Below are 23733 nucleotides of genomic sequence, written 5' to 3' on the forward strand. Positions count from 1 at the left end.
GTGTTGTTCAGCATGGGGGTGAGTAGAAAATGAAGGCTAGTCATGTTTTGGGTGTACTATTCCTTTAAAACCTTGCTGCAAGTTTTAGTATACAGTCATTTATCTTTGTTATTATTATGGCCGCTCACACTAAACCCGGTTCTGCTGGAGGTTTCTTCCTGTTAAAAGGAGTTTTTTCCTCTCCAGTGACGCTCCAACCATGCTTAGTGTGAGGAATTGCCTTTGAGTCAATGAGTCGATGCAATCAACGGTTTTCCTTAGATAGAAAACTTTTAATCATCTGTATGTGACTGTATGATCTGGTTGAGATGACATGTGTTGTGATTTGGCGCTATAGAAATAAACTGAATTAAATTGAATTTATGTTTAGTTTGCACTCTGGGTCTCTGAGCCAGACCCTTAACTCCACACTGTTCCCCGGGCACCGCAAAATGGCAGCCCACCGCTCCCCAAGGGGTTAAATGTAGAGGTACATTTTTTCCAATGTGTGATCAATACATTTAAATTATGATTATTATTAATTATTATTATTATTTGAAGTAAAAGTATTAACGTGTGTTTTGGATCATTGCTGTATCTCTGTTGTGTCCAATTTCCTGCAGAGTATTGTATTGTATACAAGTGTATTCTTAAATACACTTAACAAGCTAAAAGAGGCAAATAGAGAATAAATATATAATCCAAGATAATATATCACTTTTATTTTGTTTGACAAAGTCGTTTTCTTTCATTAGCAAGTCTGTTGGTTTCTCTTACTCCATTTCATGCCCACATTTCTCCATGTGGGCCACTGTGTGATACTATGTAGTAAACCTAACCTAAATGTTTATATTACATTAACTTATCACATGTGTCTGGCTCTATTCCTGTTTGGCTCCTGCTGGAGTGACATTTGTCTTCAGGAGACTATAACGAAATTATAGCAAATATGATTTATCAATAATCTGAGGAGATGGGATTAACATTCCCATGGAAGAAGGTTCTAGATAATTTATGTCCAAAACAACCAAACCTGCAAATGAGCAAAATGGTAAAGGTTCAAAATTACAGCCACATTATTAAAATATCTGAAATAATTAATAACAATTAATTCCAAAATAAGTGCATTTCTTTCTGATATAAACTTTACCCAGAGTGTACAAATCTACAATATTCATGATTTTCATTCAGTTGGTCTCATGCCGTAGAGTCAGCAATCATGTGGAAAAGAGAACAAGTCAGGTACAATCCCAACAACAAAAAAACGTCTCAAGAGCAGAACATAAAACTTTTATGTTGCACTAACCAAGGGGAAAGAAGCAGCATTCACCAGCTCCTCACCCCTACTCAATGCTGTGGGACACAGGGGAGCGTTTGCTAGAAAGTGCAGGACAAGACGATGTGCAAGCAGACAGAAGAAACCTCACTTTAGGTCAGAAAAACATGAAACTAAAAGTTTCTCAGAGGCAGTGTGTGAACAGAAACAGATCATCAACAACAAAACCATGTTGTTTACAGAAAGATTTGTGCAATGTGAATGACAAAGCTAATTAAGTTATATGGAAAGAAACTAAGAGGTTTACGTAATAAGCAACAAGTAAAAACATTGAATTCAATTCAATTCAGTTTATTTATATAGCGCCAATTCATAACACAAGTCATCTCAAGGCACTTTACATTGGTGTTGAGACAAAAAAAAATTACATAAATTACAACATCTGCAGCAAAAACAGGAGACAGGATTCGACTGATAAAAAGCATCTTTCTATTAAAGCTCTGAAACCTCTTTCCCAATGAGATTGGCCCTATGCATAACTTCACTACTTCCTGAACTTAAAGTCGTACGGAAACGGCCATTACATCCGTCGCATTTCCAGATTCTCCCTGGTGGTACCCGAATTTACATGGGTCAATAAAGTGAATGTGACTGGTCGTTTATCAAGAGGGCGGGATTGTTGTGGCGGAAGGTTCACAAGCACGTTTGATTGTGACCAGTTTCTTTGAAGCATCTTCCTAACCAGTTAGCAACTTAGTGCTAGTAGGTTCCCAATGGGAAATTCCATTGGGAACCTACTAGCACTAAGTTGGTGAATTAGAAACGACACTGTCAAGGAACGCTATGGACAGAGGAAACATGCAAGAGGAGGAGAGTTTAGTGTCGGAGGTCGTGGATGAGGCTCCTCCGTCATCCATTTTTTATTTTGTGAAGGAAAGCGGGGACGAAGATGTTGTGGAAGAGGACGCCAGGGCGGCAGAAGCTTGGTTTGGTGTAGAAGGCTTCCAGCCGTACATGTTTGAGCCCTTGCCTCGCAACGCTGCCAGTTCTGTTAGCTCTACGTCTGCTGAAGACACAGACGTCCATCCCAGTGAAGACTGGGACACAACTCAATGGGAAAGGAAATTATTCTTAGTTCTTATTACACCTGTTGCGTATATTAGCTGCGACATATGAATCAAGATACTATGGTCGAAAACATTTGATCGACAGATGACCGTTGATATATGATTGGCCGAATTTAGGTGTTCAGGCATCAGCATCTTTACAGACATTGGCACAGACATAGCATCTGCATTAGGGCTGGGCGATATAGAAAAAAAGCTTATCAATAAAAGAAAATGTATTTTGATCGATATCGATAATTATTGAAAAGATTTGAAACCATATTTTATGTGCAGCTCTGCCTGGACTTTTTATAATATTGCTAAATGATTTAATTTTAATAAAAAACACAAACACAGACTTCGAATTAAATCTTTATTTAACCAACTTTTTTAACCATAACAGAATTGTTTTAAAGAAAAATAACTTAAGAGACCTGGGTTATGTTATTAAATACTGACAAAGAATAAACTAAAGGGACCAGAAAAGTGACCAAAATAAATATAACAAATAAATAAATGGACAACCTGAACCTGGTTCAGCTTAGTTTCCTGCTTTAACCTGAGTTATTACTTTGAAGTTTCTGGCCCCTCAGCATTTTTATCTCAATTGTTAGAACTACGTGGGAAACTGCCCAGAACTGAAAATATATATATTTTTTCCCGAAATTCCCGAAGATTCCTCGGAGGAGAGCCGCGTCGGGGCCTACACAGCTCGTACTGCTGCGGGTGTGAGCGGCTGAGATGATAAAAAAAAAAAAAGTTGGTTGTGTTATCAGACTTGGTTTTCACTGGTTCCCTACACATTTTACAGATGACTGTGGTTTGTTTTTGGTCCGACTTGCCATGACCGAAATACTGCCAGACTGGCGAACTACAAAAACCCTTCTTTGGAACAATTTCCTCCGCCTCTCCTTACTGCGACATCTTCATGTGCTCTGTGTTGTGGTTTGAGAGGGAGGCGCTTGGTGACGGCGTGCCTGGGTCCGCGATTGTGATTGGTTGGGAGGAAGTAGTGACTAGCATAAACCTACATGCTAGGCTACAATGAGAAGGAAGGAAAACTGCGTTTCTTTTTTATCGAACTTTTATCGACCCTCTTTTTTTCTATTGCGCCACACGTCTATCGATCGATATATATCGTTATTGAATTATCGCCCAGCCCTAGTCTGCATATTGCAGCATGTGAATAAAAAACATTACTGAGTCATTTATGAGAAATGTAAGTAGCAGCTGTATACATTTTAGGCTAAATTTATTTTATTATCAGATCTGTGTATCATGTCTCTAAGCAACAATTATTTTGTAACAGAATCAACAAAGTATGCAAAAATCCAGCGAAGCCTGGATCATATGAGAAACTAAATAAATGTTGAATTGAGTAAAGCAGCTGGGGAATAAACAAAATCTCTCCTCAAACAATCCAACAATTTTTATTTTGATAATCTATATAAAAGAGATCAACTATCCTTGTCTTTAAATTATAAGATTGAGACCGAATCAGAGGTAATACTTAAAGCAATCTGAATTAGCAAGAAGACGTTTATTTATTTTTTAATACATCAGTCAGATATCTGATGGAAATGTTAAAACTTAAGAGCTTGACTGATTATAAGGCTCTAATCCTTGCTGACGTGTAAAAATCATAAACAAAAGAGAAGTTTAAAGTGTTAGCTTCAATTTTAGGCACATCAAACTTTCTCATTACACCAGTTTTGGAATTAAATATTTATGGAATTCCACATTTTCCTAAGCTGTATAAATATTTCCTCTTGTGTATCCCTATCCACATCTTATATGGATGTGGTAAAAACTCTTTGCAAAAACTGTTTTACACCACTTTTGATTTAAAACCCTGCATTTAGCTTTAGAGTTTGAAATGCATGAATATTTAATGTGCTTCTTTCTCAAGTGAAAGAGATAAATCATTGCACATGACAGCTGACAGCGCACTTATGGAAGTAGAACAAGGTGTATCCAAGTGACCTACTGACAATAGGTTTTACTCTGTTTATTGGGAACTGTTGGATGTCTACACACAGGTATAGAAGCCAAACCCCTTCCCCCAAAAATGTGAGGATTACAAAAAGTCCTTAGCAATGTCTTCACTTACTAGTATGAAGAATACAATCTTACTTAGGTGCAAGTACAAGTGAAGCAAACGTATAAATAAAGTAAATTGATTCATCATTGATTCTCCACTATATGTTGCTCACATTGATACTGCTAGAAAAACATGTTGTTCAATTAATTATCATTGTTTCCAGTTCAGTGACAGGGCATTCTCTCCTTCTAAATCTTGTAAATCTCCAGCTATTTAACCAGGCAAAAGTCCTCAGACGCCAGCATCCATCCTGCCTATCCTCCAACAATCACCTTGACTTTACCATGATTCAGTTCAGTTTATGGCATTCAGGCCTCTTTAACCTCCACCCTTTACACCTTTAAGGACTGCTGGGAGTCATCCAACTCTAGCAGAAATGGTTGGGGTCTCTAAGGGCAACAACCATGAGCATTGCTTTCCCTTGACACCATAGCAAGCTAGATCCACCAATAATTGTGAATCATTAATGATCCTACACAACTCCTTCAGGGCCTCTCTTGCCTCTACCCAGAGGCCATGGAGACAACACTCCTTTATGTTTTTGTTTAACATAGGTGGCTGGAGGTAACCAAAGTAGCCTCCTTGACATTGTTTTTTTCACCTAGCCAGCAAGCAGCCCTTTGAAAACCATTTAGGTGATGATTGACTATGACAGATATTATTTGGTGTAAATGAAATTCCTTGAACAAAGAAAAGAAGAGAATTCAACTTTATTGTCATTACCTTGTCACAAGTACAAAGCAATGAAATGTGGTTTGCATCTATCCAGAAGTGCTGTACAAGATATAAATATTTATTCACATGTGCAGAGACTATGTATGTATTGACTATTAATGGTATATATAAACATAGAGTAATTGTAAAAGACTATAAAATAATGATACAATATATAACATATTAATATATAATATATTAGTGGGGTTATAATACAGGATAAATAACGACAGAGAATAACAGATAAAAGATTTACAGATTATATACAATTAAACTTGAGAAGTAGGTGTAAGTGGGGGGGGCTTACATTCCTTATAGTTGGTGTCAGGAGGGGTTCAGGAGCATGACAGCTGCTGGACAGAAGCCCTATGCCTGGTGGTTCTAGTCCTCGACTTCTATAATGCCGTTCAATCTTTGGGGATTTTCCAGGTGCTTTTAGGACTTTGCTTCCTGAAAATGTCCTTGATAAAAGGGAGCAGTGCCCTGGCAATGCACTGGGCAGTTTTCACCGCCCTCTGCAATGCCTTCTGGTCCGAGGCAGAGCAGTTCCAATACCAAACCGTGATACAGTTGGTGAAGATGCTCTTGATGGTGCAGCGGTAGAGGTTTGTGAGGACCTCTTAGGACTGATGGTTCTTCAGCGTCCTCATGAAGAAGAGGCGCACCAGCGCCTTCTTGATGAGTTTTTGGCTGCTGGTCGTCCAGGTGAGGTCCACGGAAATGTGGACTCGAAAGAACTTAAAGCTGTCCACAAGCTCAACCGCCATCTCCTTGATGTGGATGGTCAGTTTTCCTCCTTAAGTCCACAATGAGCTCCTTGGTCTTTTTCGGTGTTCAGCTGCAGGTTGTTCGTGTCATACCATTCTGCTAGACCAGGGGTCTGCAACCTGCGGCTCCGGAGCCACATATGGCTCTTTGGACCCTCTCCACCGGCTCTTAATACTGGCTAAAATGTATATAAAGAGCTAAATAATTTACTATAATATATACCGGTATCAATAGCTTTAGCGTTTTTTATAAGATGGAAGAGAATGAGTTTAAAAGAACCAGAAATATTTTTTCAGAGACATTTCTCTATGAATTAGCTTGAGAATTATATGTTTTAACATTAAAAATATATGAATTGATTGTTTGAGATGGCAACAACTAATTTACTATAAAAGCTTTTAAAAAAAACGTTTTCTAGAAAAAGTCATGGTATTATTTGCGGCTCTAAACAACTTTTATTTGGTCGTACTCTGGGCAAAACGGCTCTTTGGATATGAAAGGTTGCAGACCCCTGTGCTAGACAGTCCACCTCCTCCCTGTAGGCGGCCTAACCGTTGTCTGTAAAGAGGACGATCCCTGTGCTGTCATCTGCAAACTTGATGATGGCGTTGGAGCCATGGACAGGTCTGCAGTCCTGGGTAAGGAGGTCATCCTGGTCAGGAAGTCAAGCAATCATTTACACACGAGTAAAATGTTGCTGAGGTGTGTAAGTTTGGTAATGGGTTTTGATGGGATGACAGTGTTAAATGCTTACCTAAAGTCTATGAACAGAATTCTGGCTTGAGTGTTTTTACTGTCCAGGTGAGGAAGGACGGAGTGCAGCACTATCGAGACTGCATCCACTGTGCTCCTGTTCTGCCTGTATGCAAATTGGTTGGGGTCCAGTGTGTGTGTGTGTGTGTGGGTGGGGTTGGGGGGTACCTGCGGTGAGCTAGAACCAGCCGCTAAAAGCACTTAGTGATGATGGGGGGAAAAGCTACCAGAAGGTAGACATAGGGACCCCCATTTCATCATTCTGCTTCGTTCTCTCTCTGTTCTCCTATTCTGCAGAATCTGTTAGTTCAATCTCTAACGTTCTGCTCTCTCTGCTTTTCCTCAGAGTAGCTTTGCCTCGTCTGTTCCTGTTTGGCTGTGACGTCATCCTGGAAAGAAACATCAGCTGTGCTGCTTCCATCAACACCCTTGTTTATAGATGTTGGAGATCGGCCTGTTTTCCAGTGTGGTCCTGTTTCTCTGACCGTGATTGAGTGGATGTGCTCTTTTCGTCCTCTGGCATGGGAACTGCCTTGGAGCTCGTCTGCCTGGCTGTGTGTTTCCTGGACGGGGCCGCCTTTTACAGCTGCTTTTTGTATCTCTGCTTCTGTCTCCTTGAACCCCAGTCGGCCTCAGCAGATGGCCGCTCACACTGAGCCTGGTTCTGCTGGAGGTTTCTTCCTGTTAAAAGGGAGTTTTTCCTCTCCACTGTCGCTACAAGCATGCTTAGTGTGAGGGATTGTATTTGAGTCAATGAGTCAATGCAATCAACTGGTTTTCCTTATATAGAAAACTTTGTATCAATTTGACTGTATGATCTGGTTGAACTGTAAAGTGCCTTGAGATGACATGTGTTGTGAATTTGGCGCTATATAAACAAACTGAATTGAAAATTGAATTGAAGGGAGTCTGGAATGGTTGGAGTTCTTGGGAATTGGGACATTGGAGGTGGTCAGAGCACACTCTGAGGACCAGAGTTGCATTAGGACCTGCAGCCTTGTGGGCTTTAATTCTAGTCAGGACACTCCTATGTCAATGGAGAGGAAAGTGAGTGGCTGGTGGTCTGGGGTAATGGCTGCCTTGGTTGCAGCTGTAGTGTTCCCTCTACCAAAATGAGCATAGAAGTTCTTAAGCCCGTTGAGGAAGGAAACATCAGAGGAGGCGGGGGAGATGTTGATGGTCCTGTAGTTTGGTCCTGAAGCCCTTGCCACATACATTGAGGGTCAGAGACGGAGAAGTGATCCTCCACCTTCCTTTTGTTGTCATGTTTGGCCTTCTTGATGCCCCTTTTTAGCTCAGCCCTGGCTGCACTGTAGACCTGTGCATCCCCTGAACTAAATGTGAGGTGGCGGGCCTTTAGCAGGAGGCGAACTTTGCAGTTTGTCCGTTTTTGGAACACCGTCTGGTGGTGGATATGTCGTCCAGTATAGATGAGGCCAACTGATCCATGTCTCAATGGTGGAAAATATTCCTATCTGTATTCCTGAATCGGTCAAGGAGCACAGCATCTGAGCCTTCTGGCCACATCTTTACTGTCCTCACAGTAGGTTTCACACAATGGATGAGGTGTGAGAAACAGTGAGAGATGATCTCATTGTCCGATGTGGAGGAGGGGTGTCGCATTGTAAGCTCCAGCCAGGTCTGAGTAAACATGGTCCAGGGTCTTGTCTCCTCTGGTGTGGAAGGAGACATGTTGGTTAAATCTGGGGAAGGCTATCTTCATGTTGGAGTGGTTGAAATCGGCATGTTCATCAGAGGCTGCTGCATTGGGTACACTCTGGGCGGCTCCCGCCATATCTCATTGGCAGTCCATCGGCTGGATCCTGCCTCAGTCGAGAGAATGTACTGAACTGCTAATCAGTATCAGTCAAGGGTGTTGACCCGCCTCCCATCCCTGCAGATCCACAGCAGACCGCTTCTGTTCCATTCTGTTCTTGCCTTGAACACTGGGTCCCTCTGTCCCGTTTCATGACATTAGAGATAGTACTTTACATCATCTGGTACACTTTATTGCCACTGATGATTCATTGAATGACTAGTGAACCGGAATAGTGAACTATCTGAGGATTTCAAGTGAAAAGAACACTGAATCTGGATTTAGATTGTAATTAAAAAAATCAAACATGGATTTTAAATACATTTTTAAGTCTGCATTTAATCATGTGTTTCTTTTGCACAATGATTTTTAGCTTTGATATATTATGCTCCATATTTTGAATAAACCAGCAGGACGATATTCTTAAACAACCAAATAGCAAAAGCCAAAAGTGTCCTGACCTAGGTGCTGATGGCTGGCTTAATTGCTTTTTTTATTCACCCTGTATCTCATTGCTGCACATTTGATCAACCTGCTCCTGCTTCTATTTAAACTGCTTGGTCCCAGCCATAAGAATGTTAATTTAACTTTATTGATCTCATATTGGAGAAATGTACTGTAACCCGCAAGTGCACTACTCTAACCACTTGGCCAACACTCCCCCAAAAAACAAAAACGATTTTTTTTTTACCTCTGCATTAAACCCATTCCCTTAGGGAGCAGTGGGCTGCCATTGTAGGGCCAGATTATTCTTGAGCCTTTTAGTGTTTGAGTTTTCAAGCGTAACTGATTGTGTTCTGATTCTGGCCCATTTCGCTTTTGGAACTTTGAGACTGCCTGTCCCAGTTCTGATCCGTTTGCCTGACCTGTTTTCGGACATCTATATAAAAGCTTTTTGAGTTATCCCACTGTCTGTCTTGTCATCAATACTGGGTCCCTCCGTTCTGAGTTATCACAAAAAGCACAGCCATGTGTTAGAATGGTCCAGTCAAAGTCCAGACCTGAATCTAGCAGAAAATTTGTGGCCTGACTTCAAAAATGTTGACTCGGATGCTCTTGGTCTGATTCTACTGGCTGTTTTGCAAAGACAAATGAGAAAAAATCTCAATGTGCAAAGATCATTCAGACACCCACCTAAAAACAACCTGCAGCTATAGCTACAACTAAAGCTGGCTTTGTTAACTAAGGCAGGTTAAATAAGAATGCATGTCACAGTTTTCTTTTTTCCGTTTGTAAAATATAAAAAAAAAAAATGAAAAATTTTCCTTCTTTTCCTTCTTTTTCTCTTCTTTCCTTTTACCAATAACAGCATGTATTTGTTATTACATGTAACACCAACAAATCACCCTTCAATGTGATTAAATTTAAAAAGGTTTAAGGGGCGAGAATACTTCTGAAGAGGGCTATACTTTTTGCAAAGTATTTTTGTTTTTGTAACACAAAGTTTTTCATCAACAGTTTTCCTGCAGATCATTTTTGAAACCTCTTATAAGAGATTGGATCAGACCCCGTATGAGCTGCCTGGCTGACTAAGCCATCTTACCGAGATCAACCTCAGTGTGTGTGTAGGAAGGAGGATCCGTACATAACCATAACACTGAGTTCATTCCCACATTTTCTCTACCTTTTTCCCTCCTCTCCACCCACCTGTCCTTCCCACCCCCCCAACGACATGCAGAAAGAAGTGAAAGACGTGATGTTGCATTACATCAAAGGCTATTGGACCTTTGGGACCTTTAGATTTTCCTTTCTTCTCATTAGGAGACAAAAATCGGCTCAGAGAAATCACAGCCCTGAAACGCAAGCGTGACAGCATGCTGAAATATTAACAGTAACTTTAGGAGGCAGAGTTTCCAAGAGTTTTATCTGCTCAGGTCGATATATATTTGGATTTATATGTGCTCAGAGAGAAAATCACCACACAAACCTCATAATAAGCTGCTTTCAAAAGGTTAACAGCTTGTGAACAATATTGTTTTAATATGCGCATATTAAACACATTTTTGAAGGTAATACAAGGACCAACTAACACATTCCCCTCCTTCAGGTTGCCTATACACTAACTGTAGATTTTTTAAAAACTGTTTTGAGCAGTTTACAGTTAGTGTATAAGCAACCACACACACACACCTGTGAGATCAGTGTGGGAGGGTTAATCAGAGTAAATCGCTGACACTAATCCATGGCCTGTCTCACCCGCTCCTCTGTGTGGGCAGGCTGAGCGTGCGTTTTTGCTTTCCAGATATGGAGGGCTTAGAAAATAAAGTGACTCTTTGGACTAAAGCATGAAGTCATCATTGCCATACACAGTTCTAACACTAGGGGGCAACTCTACTGCATATGTGATATTTTATTTCATCATTTCAGTTAAACCTTTATGTTCTCTAAAGCTTTATCTGCCCATTAAAGTAAAGAATGATGATTATTTCAGTGAAGGTGTCCCACTGATCAGCCGGGTCATCACTCTGCCTAAATATATGTATTAAAAGAAAGAGATTGTTGTGAAAAAAAATAATAAAAATTAGATGAACACAGTCAATGTAATTCTCTGCCTATATGTTGTTCCTGCTGGTTTTGCAATAGCTCCTCATATAAGACATAAAAAGTGAATCTGAGAAAATAAAAATGGAGCCTTCTTTGCTGTGGGAGAAATTATATATCCGAGGACGAACTTACAGCTAAGGTCTGATATCAAGCTGCATCATATGTGCAGTGCTTTGTTTGTGGTGTGAATGAAGCAATGCCCCAAAATCAGTAAGAAAGGAAGTGATGTAACAGAAGAACATTTAAGAACAATAATAAATGTAGAGCATAAAACAAAGTTGTTTTTTCTGGTTATGAAAAGCATGGAAACGGAAGTATCATCATTAGTAAACCAGGTGGGATGCTGTCCCCTAAAATCATCAGTCACAACCTTTTTCAATATCTCTGCATGAAAAGGGAGGGTTTTCTCTCTACTAAGCCATGGGTCAATCTCTATTTGTTTTAAAGAAGTTATCTTCTGTGTAACAGTGACTGCTCTCTCTTACACACAGTAAAAAAAGTTTTTAGTTTATAGTTAGTGCCAGCTCATAATAATGTGCCTCTCATCAGGGTTAATTACTTTAAAAAAAAAAAACAGTTTTATTGGCTGAATTTTGTGATGGTAATACTGATTTACTATATTAAATAGAAATTTGATTGGTCAAAAATACAATCTTTGTTGTTATTAGGGTTTCAGTTGGAAAACCGCATTAATAAACACCTTCCCTGATGATCGATTATAACCATCTTTTAAGAAGAGTTTCAACTTCGAACAGAGGAAACAGGAATCCAAGACTGGTAGAAAAATAAAGTACTAGAGAAACAGATAAAACTGAATTTCCTAATACCACCTTAATAATTGTAGCTTAACAGAGCTGTTTTCAGTATCAGCATTTCCTCTGCTGAGCTTTAAGCTGACAAGTTTTATATTTAAATTGTTTTTGAGACATGTAGGTTGACGCTGTAAATGGCAAAAGACCTCTTAACGATAAGTCCTCATTAAAAATGTGATAGTAGCCTAAAATCTTTATGTATTTTAAGTGATAAATGCACTTGACCAAAGCGCTTCAGTCATTCACCCAAGCTGTGGCAAGCTGTAGAGTAACCACAGCTGCCCTGGGGCTCACTGACAGAGGCAAGGCTGCCGTACACTGGCCCTCTGGCCACCATCAATAGCAAAATAAAAAAAAACTAAAACTTGTCTCATTCAACATGACATTTTTAATGCAGAAGTTGCTTTAGGATGATAGAAAGTGTTTTTCCTGGCTGGGCTTTTACAGTAATTGAACTTTATTGATCTCACATTGGAGAAATGTATCTCTGCATTTATCCCATCACCTTGGGAAGCCATCATGGGTGGGGCAGTGTGGGGTTAAGGGTGTTTTTTCTCAGGGAGCCAGAGTGGCAGTCTGTGGGAGTGGGGCTTGAACTCACACCCTCAAGATTCCAAGCTCTATGGCCTAACCACTAGGCCACCACTACCCACTAGCTGTTACCAGCAGCCTGTGTTGAAGAACTATACTGCAGGGAAGCCAACAGCTCACGACACCTTAAAAGAAAATCCTATTTTAAATAATAGTAACAATCCAGTTAACCATTACAATTATTTAACTCACTTTAATAACAACATATTCTAACACTAACAGGACATCCTGGGACTTTCTCTCATGAGTGGAATCATCTTGTTTCATTTATGAAACTCCTAGAAATCATTGTTTACAAAGATTAAATGGTTCTTAGAATCCAGAACCAAAAATTGGATTGGAGATCTTTTTGGTGAAACTGCTTCATGGGCCTGTTTTTAGACTTTAGCCTTTTTCAAAGGTCTCTTTCTAATTTCTCAGCTTGATGAGAAATTATGCAGATACAAAATATTTCTCTCAACATCTTTACTTTAAATTGAATCTGAACTGTTTCTCCATCAACTAGCCACCAAGCTTACAGCCAGAATGGAAACATGTCTGTTACCTCAACAGCAACATGATTCTCTTTTCTATTTCTGCACTGCAGCCAATAGATATACCTCCAGTGAAGAGCTATTGATCCGGGCTGTGAGCCAGTGGGAGAGGTTGGGGGTTATGGGGGAGATGGTTGATCATAAGTAATCAATACCATCTGTCTCCATCCCTGTTTCCTTAAACTTAGCTACCTACAACTAGGAGCAAATGTGTGACTTTTCTAAATCATCTACGAAACAAAAACAGAAATGCTCACCAATTAAAACTATTTTAAAGATGCAGAGGACAATCGTTTATTTGCAGGTGGATCATCTAAGAAGTGGTCGTCCTAAATGTCAATCATTCTGGTGATATATTTACATATGTCCGTCCTACATGCTTGTCCTGTTAGCTATCTTCTTCTGAGCATGCTCTCTTTCAGGCGTGTACCTGTGGTGAGCTACGGTTTCAGACGATCATTCAAGCTCACCTTTTTCACAGTGCTTGTTTGAAAATGGCCGAGGGTGGTAAGAGAAAGTTCACTATAAAGTCTACTATATAGTCCCCGCTCTATTCAAGGATTGAGGGATTTAGGGGTTAGCACGGACGTTCGGGCACAGTAGCTTACATGAGCTATGAGAACTGCAAATTTTAAACAGAGCGTGCACGAGGAGAAATGGGCTTGTGTTTGCTCTCGCACACGTATTTTCTTTAAAATGGGGAAGGCAGGTTTTTAAAAAATTTGTGAAAATCCTCCACAATACAGTTAAGAACACCGTGAAATGAGGTGACATTCCTTTTTTTCCATAGAAACTCTTTGGAAACTTTTTTCAGCTGTAGGAGGTTCACACTGAACCACCAACTCTCTATAATACAAAACAATAAGAAGGATGTGTGTTTTCTTTGTCTGCTGTTACAGTGTTTACATTGTCTCATTGTGTATAAGACACAGCTCACACTGACAATAGTGTTTACTAACCTTACTACTTGCATGTATTTTGTATGTATTCAAAATCATATCATATAATAAAATGTTTTTTTCCAACAAGGGAAATAATTTTTTATATAACACATGCAGTACATACAGGGTATTAAGAACGCTAAATTATCAGAAATTGGCATAAATATCTCTGACCACTAGATGGGGCCAAAGTACCTAATAAGATCCTCAGGATTGATGCACAAATGCATTAGTTGTCATTAGGGGGGCATATAAAGTACCTTGACTGCAGGAAGACTGATAAACAGATTAGAAGAGTGTTTCACATGTGGCTAAATGCAATGTTTAACACCTAAAGTCTAATTAAAATTAACTTTGTTACTTAAACCATTTCATGCATTTTGTTTAATGTAGAAAACAAACAGCATTAAAAACATTAGTTAATAACTGAAACTATAATATTATTATTAAATAATATAATTATTAAAATCTCAGAACATTCTTCATATTTTGAGGATATCGCCAACAATAATTTGCCCACTAGACTGGATATCATGTGTCATTGGCAATAACTAAATAAATACGTTTTTATCATACAGCTGTGACAATGAAACAATATTCCCTTTTTATTTAAAATAAAAAGCGATTTTATGTATTTTTGTTTAAATGTTTGTATTATTCTGGAAGGTGATGGAATGATACCTACCTAAATCCAAGCAAGCATCTAATCCCAATAATATCAAATGTTTTTTTCATGTTCACTCATTTTGTGTGAGCATTCTGCTTTGTATCTAAAAATTAAATCAAACTCGGCATATGTTTAGCCTACAGTTATGTAAAGATGCTGACTTTCGGAAAGAGAGGATTCTTTCTGCAAATTAAAATTTATAACATACAACAGAGTCGCCACAAAGTCCATAACAAAGTTTTATTGTTGTTTTAGCCGATATGAGAGGTGAGATAGGGATTAAAACCTGGGGTTCTAGTCATTAATTAAAAACATTTCAGAGTCTTTAAACTTTGGAAGTGAATTACTGTATAATCAATTTAAAATCAGAGGCAGTTTTTAAAACAAGCAGGTATTTAATAAATAAACAGGAAGAAGTCTCCCAAAGGAGCTTTAACCAAATGCACACAGAGGCAGCAGCAACTCATTTCTCTAAAATGGTCCCAAAAAAAGAAAAAATTGTAATAAAATTGGTACAAGAATGTCGATATTTTCTTTATTCTACTACAAAACATGAGCTATTTGTAAACCTAAATTACTTTTACCTAGGGAAGTAAACCACCCTGTATTGATTGCTGTAACCAGAAAGCTAAAGAAGTGTTTCCCAACCCATTTTATCCCCTTTTGGACATTTTGTCTTACGATGAGTTCCCCCCTCAGTCACAGGTATTGATGATTTGTCCAAAAGTTGAACATACATGACTGACTATAAATTAAAAAACTATTTTACTTAATCTATTATTTTGAGTATTTAATTCTTTTTATTGTATTTTTTCCCCTCTCAAATAAAAAAGAACATGACTGTGTTGCCTGCAAATTAGTAAGGAATCAAATAAATACAAAATAAAATATTGCAAAAAAACCTGAATGTTGGAATTAACTAATTTACAGTTGTATGTTTACATTATCACTGCTGCGTACTGAACAGTATTTCTTTTTGTATACACTCTATGTGTACAAAATGACAAAGTCTGTGTAAGTCTAAGTCTGTAATCATATTATAAATCTGTATTTATAAAACTGGAGCTCCTCTAAGTCAATCAATTTTAAATGCATTTAAACTTGATGAATTGGAAACAGAATGCTGAACAAAAAATATAATCAGACTGACTTATTTAGTTTCATTTGTTTTTACCAGACACCTGAGCTGATTTAATGAGCTCCGATAGCTCAGTGTGAAAAACAACAGTTCCAGGCTGTTCTCTACATCCAGTCTGTTCCTCTGCTTGGTTTTGATGTGTGCAAAGCGTGAACTCAAAGAAAAACATAATTATTGGTTAATAAAAGCTTGTTTAATTTTTCATTGGGTCCTCAAAAAGCAGAACAAATGTAGATCCCAGCTAGAGATGATGAGGATGCTGAGGGTGCAGGTGATGCTGTAGCAGCTAATCATGCTGAGGAAGTTAAGCTCATCTCACCTGACAGAGCTCCAAGACAAAAGAGATCATAATGTCAGATACCTTAATGCTCAGAAAGAGCCTTATTGTTGTGGCTGTATTGTTTGCCTGACCGTCAGAACTGGGTTTGTCCATTAATAAGTTCAGTGATTAACTTTATCAATGTTTTGTTTAGTGTCACAACGCATTTTTAATTCCCCAAAGCATTGAACAAAATGAAACAGGAAAGGTCTGAAGTGTCAAAATAAAGAGGTGGACGAGGGAGTAGTCAGAGCAATATTCGTGGTATTCTAGAGTTTTCAGGCAACCTATCATAAATTCTGAGTCAGGGCATCCCAGTCCATGTTACCATGGAGACATTTTTCAGGATTCATCATCACATCTGTCAGGACGGGGCTCCCAGTTATTGGATTTAATTATCCCTACAGGGCGCCTGGTGCCACTGTTCCAGTTTCCCTTCTGTGATAATCACCTTTAAACTGTCAGTAAACAAAGAGAACAAAACCGCTCAAAATAATTTTTGTTTTCTCCTATTTGATTTTTTACAGCTTCATATGACCAGCTAACTGTAACTGTGCTGTATGATATTTAGGATGAAACTTCAATTCACATCATCAGATCTGAATTTGTTTTATTGGCTTTGAATGGTTGTTAATGTGTGTGCTAAACTTTAGTAGCCTTTGTGCTAGTTATTTAAACTTAAGCACATCCTTAAAATTAAACACTTGACACTGTTTAGAGTTAAACCTACCTCCAGACCCTGTTTTAAACAGTTCCCAGTACTAGATTTGTCCATATCTGCCTTTGACTTATATTTTTAAGAAAAATAAACCAAGGTGAGTTATTTATAACTGGGCTCTTTTTAGCTTTTTTGAGTCCACAAGTAAGTTCAGAATTAGATCAGAGCATGTAGGCCAATTGGGCAAAACAGGACATCATGCAAACACCATTCAGTTTAAAAAAAGCATGTTTTGATGCTGATTTGTTTTAGTTAGTCCAAATCCTTCAATAAACAGTATTTCAGCCATGCCGTTGTTTCTCATGTCAGCTTTAAATGTATATTTTATGCATTATTTAATGACACGTGACATTACTCTTTTTGCTCTCTGTATGTTTCAAGATGAGTAAGAAAATGCTTTGTCATTTTGTGCTAACTGCAGCTTATGCATAGTAATGTCTTTCCAGAGCTGTTTGAATCAGACACAAGCTTGTCTATTGATACTCCTCTGCGTGTGTGTTTGTGTGAGGCAGAGATCTGACGGACGATAAAAGAATATTTAGTATTTACAAGGTGAGCTCTTGATTTATTTTATACTGTAGACAAAAAGGACACACCCACAGCCAGGGCTCACTCTGCAAGAAAACTATTGTTTTCCTTCTCTTTCAATCATGTTTTTGTTCTATTTTTAATTCACATAATCGGATCTGAATTTGCTCTATCGGTGTTGACTTGTTGTGAATGTGTGTTCAAAACTTCGACTGTTTCGGATTATAAAAATGCATGGTAACTTGAACTATCTGCAAAGTGCTTGCAAAGGATAAATGTTTACATTCAAACCCATATAATTTAATCAAAACTGAATAGAATGCATTGATTGAAAATGAAGAGATAAAAGATCTCCATATCAATTTATATATTTGCTACTTCATCAATTTTGTACTTAGCTCAAACATGTGAATCATAGGGTGTGGTATTTAAAGATGCCTATGTGGACCTAAAACAGTAGGAATTTTCCATTTTGATACATTTCAGCAATAGAAACAAAAAAACATTGGGTTTCTTATTATTTATCTTTACTTTACTGTTCTTTGGCGAGACATGTAGAAAGAAAATTTGGAGTTTAAAGTGACATTAGAACTTGAAAAGTTCTAGTGTCACTGACAAGTGTTAAAATATGTCAGGTGCTGTTAGATATATAAATGGAGGCTATTTTCTTTGACATCCCAAATTATGTCTATGAAACAGCCAGGCTGTAAGAGAGTGAGAGAGAGCAAGACTTAAAGCAGATACCTGGAATGCCAAACTGAGCAAAGCAACGAAGCTGGTTTCTTCTGTGGAGCTTTCAAAATCTGTCTACTAAAACAGTTAACATTCAGAAATAGTTTCTTAGCTTTCTGGAAATGTCATAAAATATTTTCTAAAAACTATATTTACATCTATGGATCATTTACATCTGTGGAAACAAAATAAATCTAGCAATAGCCTCAACCATCACACTAAGTGCTAACGCAAGATGGAAAATATGCAATCTGTAATCTCATTGTCTTTATTTTTAAATGGTAAAATAATTTTTTTCCAGTCCTCACTTTATCGTACAGGTCTACATTATCTCTGCTCCCAAAATAACTTATTCAGAACCTATGTCAGCTAGAAGGTTAACAAAAACATTGAAATTAATGAAACAAATCTTCTAACAATAAAGCTTAAATCTTTACAGTAGCTGGTGATGTTATACAGCCTGCCTCTGTGCTGTTGTTTTTGGGCTGGCTGTTTTCCTCCCCCTGCTCTGCTTCACTGAAGAACAGACCTCTTGCTGCTGTACACTTAACAAGTTGTTTCACCTGGGACCAATTATTACCTGCCTTTCACTGCCAGTCTTTGCCAGATTGTCTCTATGCCTACCGGGGGTCACACTCCGTGCTTTTATGCACTGGCAACACCTGCCCATCCTGTCTAACACTATGAACCTTGTGCTTGCTCTGCCCTCTTGCTGGTCATGACCTGGACTGCCAGGTTATGTCTAATTTTTGCCTAAGCCTACCACCAGACTGTTTAACCTTCCACCAGAATGTTTAGCCTATCACCAGCCTGTCCTGTTTAGCCTTCTACCAGCCTGTTTCACCTTCCTCCAGGATGTTTAGCCCACCACCAGCCTGTTTAACCTATCACCAGCATGTTTTACCTACCACCAGCGTGTTTAGCTTACCACCCACATGTGTTGCCTACCACCAGCCTGACCTGTTTAGCATTCTACCAGCCTGTTTAACCTTCCTCCAGCCTTTTTAACCAACCACAAGCATGTTCAGCCTAATATCAGACTGTTTAGCCTACCACCAGCCTGTTTAACCTACCACCAGCATGTTTAGCCTAATACCAGGCTGTTTAGCCTACCACCAGCCTGTTTAACCTACCACTAGCATGTTTAGCCTACCACAAGCCTTATTAGCCTACTACCAGCATGTTTAGCCTACCACCAGCCTGGCCTGTTTAACCTACCACTAGCATGTTTAGCCTACTACCAGCCTGATTAGCCTACTACCAGCCTGATTAGCCTTCCACCAGCCTGTTTAACCTACAAACAGCATGTTTAGTCTTCCACTAGCATGTTTAGCCTACCACTAGCATGTTTAGGCTACCACCAGCCTGATTAGCCTACCACCAGCCTGATTTGCCTTCCACCAGCCTGATGAGCCTAAAACAGCATGTTTAGTCTACCACCAGCCTGGCCTGTTTAACCTACCACTAGCATGTTTAGCCTACCAGCATCCTGTCGTGTTTAGCCTACCACCAGTCTGTTTAACCAACCACCAGCTTGTTTAACCTAATACCAGCCTGTTTAACCTACCACCTGCCTGTTTAGCCTACCACCAGCCTGGCGTGTTTAGCCTACCACCAGCCTGTCCTGTTTAGACTACCACCAGCCTGTTTAACCTACCACCATCATGTTTAACCTACCACCAGCCTGCCATGTTTAGCCTACCACCATCATGTTTAACCTACCACCAGCCTGCCATGTTTAACCTAGCACCAGCCTGTTTAACCTACCACCAGCATGTTTAGCCTACCACCAGCCTGGTCTGTTTAACCTACCACCAGCCTGAGAAGCCTACAAACAGCATGTTTAGTCTACCACCAGCTTGACCTGTTTAACCTACCAATAGCATGTTAAGCCTACCCACATCCTGTCCTGTTTAACCAACCACCAGCATGTTTAACCTAATACAAGCCTGTTTAACCTACCACCAGCCTGTTTAGCCTACCACCAGCCTGGAGTGTTTAGTCTACCAACAGCCTGTTTAGCCTACCACCAGCCTGTTTAGCCTACCACCAGCCTGGTGTGTTTAGCCTACCACCAGCCTGTTTAACCTACCATCAGCTTGTTTAACCTACCACCAGCCTGTTTAGCCTACCACCAGCCTGCCGTGTTTAGCCTACCACCAGCCTGTCCTGTTTAGCCTACCACCAGCCTGTTTAACGTAGCACCAGCCTGTTTAACCTACCATCAGCTTGTTTAACCTACCACCAGCCTGACGTGTTTAGCCTACCACCAGCCTGTTTAACCTACCATCAGCTTGTTTAGCCTACCACCAGCCTGGCGTGTTTAGCCTACCACCAGCCTGGTGTGTTTAGCCTAGCCACCAGCCTGTTCAACATAGCTTAGCATCTGCTGCTCTGTTGCTGTGATTATGTTGGCTCTGGAAACAATTGATGCTGGACAGAAATGAAGGGGGGAGTCCTTCATTGTGTGCAGACATTGTTGATTTTAGATGCGGGCCCATACATTACGATATTCTGATATGGGACCAATTTCCAAATTCAATATTGAATTGGGACATCCCTAAAAGAATGCCAATGTTTGTGTTGGTAGCTAGTAGTAGTACACAATAGAGTACATTGGCGCACTCTATATTAAGGAAAGACATTGTCTGTAAACAGATTAGAACATCGTATTGCTAGCGTTGTTCAGCCTTTAAACAAACACCCTGTTGTGAAGCAAGTACAGACAGATACTGGTATAGAGTATGAATGTTGATATCCATATGCAACTGCCTATCAAAATAATTTAGTATAATTAGGATTTCATTTTTGTTTTTTTCAAAATCCATGTTGACCTTTTTTTTAACCCACTCTTTATTAGCCTTTGCGCTAGTTATTTAAGCTTAAACACAGTCTTGAAATTAAACACTTGACACTGTTTAGAGTTAAACCTACCGCCAAACCCTGTTTTAAACAGTTTCCAGGACTAGATTTGTCCATATCTGCCTTTCACTTATATTTTTAGGAAAAATAAACCAAGTCGAATTGTTTATGACTGGGCTCTTTTTAGCTTTTTTGGGTCTACAAGTAAGTTCAGAATTAGATCAGAGCATGTAAGCCAATTGGGCAAAACAGGACATCATGCAAACAACATCAGTTTAAAAAAATCATGTTTTGATGCTGATTTGTTCCATTCAGTCCAAATCCTTCAATAAACAGTATTTCAACCATGCCTTTGTTTCTCATGTCAGCTTGAAATGTATATTTTATGCATTATATAATGACACATGACATTACTCTTTTTGCTCTCTGTATGTCTCAAGATGAGTAAGAAAATGCTTTGTCATTTTGTGCTAACTGCAGCTTCTGCATAGTAATGTCTTTCCAGAGCTGTTCGAATCAGACACAAGCTTGTCTATTGATACTCCTCTGCGTGTGTGTTTGTGTGAGGCAGAGATCTGACGGACGATAAAAGAATATTTAGTATTTACAAGGTGAGCTCTTGATTTATTCTATCCTGTAGACAAAAAGGACACACCCACAGCCAGGGCTCACTCTGCAAGAAAACTATTGTTTTCCTTCTCTTTCAATCATGTTTTTGTTCTATTTTTAAGTGATAATTGTGTTATATCTGATAATTTGACAAGTTTGCAGGCTTCACTTGTTCCTGCTTGGATATATTAGCGCGTGCTGTCACCTCTTAATTTACCTCATAAACTGCTAATCAATACATAAACCAAGGTGATGAGGCCGTGGTATCACTTTCTCTATCACCGCCTCCAGTTTTAAAGATATTAAAATCCTAGCTCAGTGACCATCAAGCTGCTAATTCCCTGGGGCATTAATTTCTTCTCCAGAAATAATGTGAGGCAAAATAACTCAGACAACAAGCACTAGTCCTGTTTTAGCATGTTCAACAACCACAAACTCCAATGTATTTTATCAGGACTAAACTCAATATAGTGCCCAAGTGGGAGGTTGAAAAAAAGGACAAATCGTTTACAGATGTTTTTGGAAAACAAAAAGACAAAAGCTGACGTTTTTTATGTGTAAATTAACATTGGAAAACAAAAGCGTTTCTGTGAAGGCTTCAGAAACAGCTTTAAACATGTTTAATAGAGCCCTGTTGATTCCATCAAATAGAAAGACTGTGGGACAAATATTACTCAGAAAATCAAGTGTGTTACGTTTCCAGTACTGGTGTTACCCATTGAAAGTATGCTCTTAAATCAACACTTGATTGACCTAATTCAGCTATGGGAGTGTTAGTTCCTTGAATGAATTGGTGTTTATCAGCATAGTTCAATTTAGACAACTCTGTCAAGCGTGGATTTTATAATATACAGAAGAATTCTCCCAAAATGCCAACCTATCTACCAGCAGATCTCTTAAAACACAGCAGTTGTGGCGTAGAAGGCAGAATCTCTTTATGCAACTGAGGGATGCGGGTTTGAATCTATTGCAGTTTTTTCCTTTTGCCCACACCTGCCCAGTATTGCTTAAGTGTTAATGGTGTTCAGACTTCCCTGTTTACGGCAGCTCTGCATCCGTCAGCGTGCCCCAGGGCAGCTGTGGCCACAATGTAGACAGCTTGGGATTATTTACCACTGTTATGCTAATGATATCTAGCTATATTTGTCCATGAATCCTGATAAGTCTAAACACTAATTTGTGGTGTTAAAGGGGAACGCTGTTTTTTTTTTTTACATAGGGCCCTTGATTTTATGTTATTACATCATGTTCTACTCACACATAGGAGTTTTGTGTCATTTGGAGCTGTTCTGAAGATATTCCGTTAGGTTATCTGAGAATAAATTGTGAACAGTTTAGTTTGTTATATCCAAGTAACCTAGGTTATATCCAAGTAATGTCCTCCTATTGGCAACAACTTGAAGGCACAAACTAAACTGTTAATAATTTATTCTTTATGGTACGCCAGCATTCATAACATGTAGGCGAATCACTGTCCCCCAGACATCCACAGTTATATTTTTTATATTTATATCTTTTAAAAACAAAGCGTGTGTGTATAATAAAATGCACCTAGGTTTTGGTGGTCAACCCAACAAAGAAATACTTTTGCAAACAACTCTACATTAGCTTTAAATTAGGTCTGGAAGCCATTATTATAGGAGGTGATTTTCACCAACTTCCCAGCTTACAGGTGGGCCACATCCAACTGACCTTTGACAGTGGAGGAGAAATGGGCCGAGTGGCGAGTTATAAACAGCTGCAGCTGCTGATCAAGGTCACAGCACTTCAAATCGACATCCCAGGATCGGATTCCTGCAAGGGAGGCAAAGAAAAGACCTCTTTAGGAAAAACCAAGCAATGAAAGACAGACATGAAAAATAATGATAAAAAAAAAAAACATTCCTGGGTGTTTTTTTTTTAAGCATCCTGAGTAAAAGTTACATGCTAGCTATCAAAGACGCTTCCTTTAGGTGTTTTTTATACGCATGAAGTAACCTTTCACCATCCGTTGCTGCAGCTTTCTAACCATACTCCATCTTTTTCCTTCTGCTGCCTTAATTGTTAATAATTTCACAGTCCATACAAGACAATACTGCAGTAAATTAGAAATATTAGTGTTTTTTTGTAGATATTGTTACTGTTTTTACCAGTGTTGCACTGATACTGATACCAGTATCGGGCAGGGCCCCGATCCAGCACTAGAATGGTGGTATTGGTATCGGCCAGAGATGGGAAGTAACGAAG

The 23733-nt window shown here is 39.1% G+C and overlaps 1 protein-coding gene across 1 annotated transcript in view; it reads right to left on the reverse strand.

Annotated features, from left to right (window-relative positions):
- LOC107093210 (microtubule-associated protein 1B-like) overlaps positions 1–23733 on the reverse strand; it is a 94435-nt gene that overhangs the window by 63086 nt on the left and 7616 nt on the right. Inside the window, exon 2 of the mRNA XM_015388095.1 lies at positions 23200–23301. Coding sequence (XP_015243581.1) covers positions 23200–23301 — 102 coding nt within the window. The remainder of the gene's footprint in view (positions 1–23199; positions 23302–23733) is intronic.

Source organism: Cyprinodon variegatus, unplaced genomic scaffold (genome assembly GCF_000732505.1).
Source record: "Cyprinodon variegatus isolate N-32 unplaced genomic scaffold, C_variegatus-1.0 Scaffold413, whole genome shotgun sequence".
NCBI lineage: Eukaryota > Metazoa > Chordata > Actinopteri > Cyprinodontiformes > Cyprinodontidae > Cyprinodon > Cyprinodon variegatus.